General features: G+C 37.8%; 1 protein-coding gene across 1 annotated transcript in view; it reads left to right on the forward strand.

Moving 5' to 3' along the window:
• AGPAT2 (1-acylglycerol-3-phosphate O-acyltransferase 2) overlaps positions 1 to 5576 on the forward strand; it is a gene marked incomplete in the record, with an annotated part of 41644 nt that extends 36068 nt beyond the window's left edge. Inside the window, 1 exon segment of the mRNA XM_072430928.1 lies at positions 3019 to 5576. Within this exon segment, the coding sequence (XP_072287029.1) occupies positions 3019 to 3182 (164 nt within the window).
• Between the last annotated feature and the right edge of the window lie 341 nt (positions 5577 to 5917).

Below are 5917 nucleotides of genomic sequence, written 5' to 3' on the forward strand. Positions count from 1 at the left end.
GTTTCAAATGATGAAGGTGATCCTTCATTTTTATATTTTTGAAATGCCCTTTTCTTGTTCCTTATGGCTTTTTTAACATCAGCTGTAAGCCACATAGGTTTTAATTTTAGCCTCCTAAACTTATTACCCATTGGAATATATTTCAGTTTTCTTTTGTAGAACAGACTTGAAACATTCCCATTTCTGTTCTTTGTTCTTTGAGGACAATACTGTCTCCCAGTCCAAGTCACAGAGAGACGCCCTTAATAATCAAAAATTTGCTCTCTTAAAATTAAATGTTTTTATCTTTCCTGTTTTTGCTTCCTGTTTACAGCTAACATTAAATGAAATCATATTATGGTCACTGCTACCCAGATTCCCTTTTATTTGCACATTTGTTTTAAGCTCAGCATTGTTAGAAAGAACTAGGTCCAGCAGAGTATCATTTCTAGTTGGGGCTTCTATAAACTGTACCATAAAGTTATCTTGTATTAAATTCACAAATTTCCTCCCTTTTGCTGTTCCTGTAGTGCCATTACTCCAGTCAATGTCAGGGTAGTTGAAATTTCCCATGATTAAAACACTTCCACTTTTTGCTGCTTATTTCTATCTGTGCTAGTAGTTGATTTTCTATTTCTTCTTTAGCACTGGGGGGCCTATAGCAGACTCCAAAAATTATTTGTGTGTTATTCAACCCCACATTCAACTCCACCCATAATGCCTCAACCTCATCCCTTATTCCCTCCGCAATTTCTTCTTTCACATTCACTTTCAGATCACTTCTCGCAAACAGACAGACACCACCACCCTTTCGTTTGACTCTGTCTTTATGAAAGAGAGTATACCCAGGAATTTTGACAGCCCAGTCATGCGAAGAACAAAGCCAGGACTCGGCACTGCCAACTAAGTCATATTTCTCCTCACTCATTAGGGCTTCCAACTCCCCTATCTAGTTTGCTAGACTTCTAGCATTGGTAAACAGGCTCTTTAAACCATTGCTGCATTTACCATCATTGTTTGCCAAATATTTTTGTTTTTCAGTACAACTAGTACTGCACACTCCAGGGTATGTTTGTAACATGGGAAGCTCCTTACAATTATCTATAATCCTCCCCCCAACTATCCCCAATCCACCCTCTACTAGTGTCTGATCCCTGACTAACCTTTCTGCCACTTTATTTGACTGTCCCACCCCCCTCTGTCCTAGTTTAAATATCCCTCCGCCATTCCCCTAAATCTTTCCCCTAGTACAGCAGACCCCCTTTCATTTAGGTGCAAACCATCTCTGGCATACAGGTTGTACCCCAATGAAAAGTCAGCCCAGTGCTGTATGAACCCAAACCCTTCCCTTCTACACCAGGACTTAAGCCATGCATTTAGCTGCCTAAGCTCTTTCTGCCTTTCCTGTGTTGCGCATGGCACAGGCAATATTCCAGGGAACATAGCCTTGGAGGTCCTTTTTTTCAACTTGAAACCTAGTTCCCTAAACTGATTTTTAAGGATCCTCCATCTTCCATCTTTATTGTCATTGGTTCCAACATGGACCAAGACAGCAGGATCCTGTCTAGCCCCTCCCAGTACTTTGTCCACTCGGTCCACCACATGCCTAACCCAGGCACCAGGGGGACAGCAAACCATTTGGTTGAAGGGATCCAGGCGACAAACTATTCTATCCGTCCTCCTGATCATAGAATCCCCTATGACTACCAGTTGTCTTTTCTATCCTGCGTTTCCCTCCCCACCACTTCTAGATGTGCTGCTCTCTCCTGGCTGTTAGGGGTAGCAGTAACATCTAGAGTCGCCACCCCTGGGTCTGCCACTTGCACATCTTCACATACCTTTGCAAACATGTTGGAGTGCTCAAACCAAGGGCTGGCCTTTCTTTTCTGGGGGCCCCTACCACTCCCTCTAGAGACATTAACCCAACCCCCCTACATGCTCATCCTGACTAACCTCTCCACCCTCCACATCTAAGCCAATAACTGCCTGCACAGTGAGCAGGAGACCCGTCTCAAGGTGATCCAGTGATTTCAGTGTTGCAATGCGCTTCTCTAGCTCTGCAATGCGAGATACCAGAAAGGCGACTTGCACACATCTGTCACAGCGGTATTCACCTAGGAGCTGTTGCTCCATTTGTGCATACATATGACAGACTGTGCACTGAACCAAATCTTCCACCTTGCTACCACTCATCTTCCCAGTAACAATGTTTGTTTGTTTACAAGGAGTTATAAATGTTACTTACAGTTTTTGCCTAATATAAGGATTTAACTCCTTTTGTTTTCAAACTCCTTTTTTTTCTAACTCCACTTGATTAAAAGTCCACTTGTTTCACAAGCCAAACAGTGAGCCATGTGGTTCTGAAAATATGGAACTAAATACACCAGATGGTCAGTTTAAGGAGAATCCATAGCTTTAAAGTGAACCTGTCAGTGCAGCAGAAAATTATAATATTGGGTTAATAAGACTTCCTGGTAGGTGTTAGTACTCAATGCTGCCTAATGCAGATTGCTTGTATGTATGCAAAAATCGACCTTGTTCTCAGACATGACCCCATGTACTAACTAAACCCCTCAGCAATCTGGTGAAGGAAATTTACATTCAGTGTCTTCAAAGTTAAGGTAAATTAATGTTTTCAAAGTTACTTCCATTTCATTCCATTATAATCCAAAGCATGCTAAAGGGTGTCTAAAATTGTCAAAAAATTGCAAATTTTTGAATCCTTGCAATTTTTTTATGTGTTATTTCTAATACATACATCATTTCTTAAGGGTGTCTAAAATTGTCAAAAAATTGCAAATTTTTGAATCCTTGCAATTTTTTTATGTGTTATTTCTAATACATACATCATTTCTTAAGGGTGTCTAAAATTGTCAAAAAATTGCAAATTTTTGAATCCTTGCAATTTTTTTATGTGTTATTTCTAATACATACATCTAATAGCATACATGGCATTGTTGGTGCTTTTCTGTTTTTTAATATTCCATTAGCCCTCAGTAGTCGCAGATAAATTTTGTTTCTTCTTTCCTCAATTTTCAGGAACCATCAAAGTTGAGATTCTTCCAAAAATTGATATCTCAGCCTTGAAAGAAAATGACACCTCAGAGATGACTGAGAAATGCTTTAATGATATGCGCCAAGTGTTTTTCCGGCTCTCCGACAAGCATCTTCCAGCTGAAGGACAGTGCGCTTCTAGCAAGTAGGCGCTCCTGGGCTGCGGGTATTTCATCCAAAGTGGCAAGCGGCAGAATGCTGCCAGTCAGATACACTGGAATGATCAGATTAAACTAAGACAGGTTACTGGTGCTGATCAACAGAGATTTACCAAACTGCTTATGGATTTATTACTGGAAATAAGAGATCAGCTAAACTGACTGGTATTGGTGCAAATCTAGACATTTCTAGAAATTTAGCCTTTTCACCCAAACAAGTTTGTTAAGCGTTGCTTTCTGCCTATTTTTTTATAAAAAAATTGTTTGAAATTTCGGTAAAAAGAATAGCTAAACAGTACAAAAAATGTAAATAGACAACAATAAATATATGGAAGAAAAAAACATCAGCTATTGAAGTTCACAAAATCACTTCAATCGCTTTTTAAGCAAACTATACCTAAGAAGAGATAATGGCAAAATTAGAAGCAAATTAGCTTATTTTGTGATTTGGTCAAAGTCACATTTTGTTTCACAGCCACTGGACCATTTTCAGCAACTAAGAGACATATTTCATGAGCGGCAGCAGAAACATGCTGAAATAGGCATTGGCAGCTTTGCTTCTGTTCAGTTGTTGGTTGTTTAGTGGGACCCAATAGGACTGCATGGTTTTTGCAAGTCTTATGACTGAAGTTGTTTTTGTACTCTTAACTTAATAGCTCCTACCATATTAACTAGGATTTTTTGGGCATGGTTTGATTTTACAGTTGTTAGTAAAAGTTGAGATTGTATAGAGCTTTGACAATGTGCTAGCATCATGTTTCCTTTGTATATCAGTCAGAATGTTAAAAAAAAATGGTTCTTACTTAGAGTTGGCCTAGAAAATCCACAAGGCTCTGCTGTATAATTTTAGCAGTTTTCCTTTTATTCCAACTATCCATCAAACAAGAGTTCCTGTGGTGACATTTGCAATATTTTGTGCAGGAACAGAGGCTGTAAGTCTGTGCCATTGTGGAGTAGTGGTCATTGTGGATCAGTTTGTTTCCAAGAGCAGTGTAGCTATAGCACCTTGAGACTTAAGAAGGGTCACAATAGAACTACATTGCCATAATACCTAAAATTCACTAATTTTTTTCCTTTTGTAAAATTGCAAAATTTACAGGAGATACAAAAAGTACAAATATGCTTGTTTTTGCCATATCATAATCAGGGACACAGTGCGAGGATAGTGCACAAATGCAGCTTTAAAAACCTCCAAATTAGATGATTTGGATGACTGCGTTCATTCAAAATACGTTTCTAGGTTTTGTTCTGTTTCCATCATTGTTTTTCTTTTTGTTTTGTTTTGTTTTACTGTTGTGTATAATCAAAACTTGCACTGGACTAATGGACTGCTGCTTTTCTGTTCATTGTTGCCAAAAAAATATATGAGACTCTAATTCCAGTATATGACACTCTGTAAATGTATTATAGGTGTAATTACTTACAACCTGCCATCAAATAATATATTTTGTAATTTTATTATAAACAATATTTTGGTTTAAAAGTGTTTTATCCTTTTTTATGTCTATGTAATTATGTTTATATAACAGAGCAGCTGCTTTTTCTTGTTTATTGTGCCAACCAGAAGTTGATGGTCTTGTTCCAGGTTGCTAAACCATGTGGTTTTAAGCATAACATTTTCTACACTGTTTTATTGCCATGACATTTGTACAAATACAAGTGTGAAGATGACAGACAATAGACATCTATCCTATTAAGTGGGTTTACTTACAAGCTTTTAAAGCTAATCGGTCATGATACAGAACCCCAACCTGGTTTTTAAACTGGGCAATTGCCAAGGGGCCCCACTTTTTCTAGAGCTATAACTAGCAGGATGGCTGGAAAGTTTAGCCCCCTTTTCATATTTGTCCAGGGCCCCACTTTTGTCTAAAACTACTGTCCCTGCAAATCCATACAGTCAGCTATGACATCCACTTTTAATTCTTATTCTGGAAAATATTACATTGCGAGCTATTTAAAGTTCAAACAAATAATGTAATGTCAATTTCTAAATACACATTTTTTTTTTTTGTGAGAAACACAATCCAGTTATAAACAAGAAGTAAACCTGTATATTTTAGTGTTTTCCTGATTGGGTGGCAGAATTGTACAACCATGGAATATAATTGGTTCTGCATAAAGATCGCCCATAAATGTGTTAGGTGGAAATCGATCCACACAGTCCATCAAGTATATTTTTTACAGCAGATAAATATTTTATTTTAAGTATACCATATTCTTTGTATGGAAGCCAAAGTGCCTTATTACAAAACAAGCCAAAGATGTATTTGTTGCTGCATTTATTGTTTGTTTCTGTGTTGTGTAAATGTTAAAACAATTGTATAAAGGACTGAAATTCAGGTGTTATTTCTGGTTATTAAAGCACAGTGACTGTTCCTTAAACAACCTGTAGATGTTTTTTTTTAGTGTGTTATCTGCACATCTGAACTTTTCCTTTGTGTTTTTTTCCTGCATTCTGACAACTCTACAAATATTTAGTGATTTTGCAAGTCTAATCTTTTTTTGCTGCTCCCAAAATTGAATATAATGCCACAACCATCAGATGATTAGTTGATGGGGTCAGCTAGAGACAAAAATGATTTAGGCCTAAGCCCCACTATTATGGGGGTCCCTGGGGGGCTGTGGTCTTTCGGTGGCCTGACCCCAGCATTGGCAGCTATGATATGTTAAAGTTAGAAAATATTTTTACCTTACCCTCATATTCCTTCATAAACACCTAGCTGGGG

The sequence above is a fragment of the Pyxicephalus adspersus genome, chromosome Z (assembly GCF_032062135.1).
Source record: "Pyxicephalus adspersus chromosome Z, UCB_Pads_2.0, whole genome shotgun sequence".
Classification (NCBI taxonomy): Eukaryota; Metazoa; Chordata; class Amphibia; order Anura; family Pyxicephalidae; genus Pyxicephalus; species Pyxicephalus adspersus.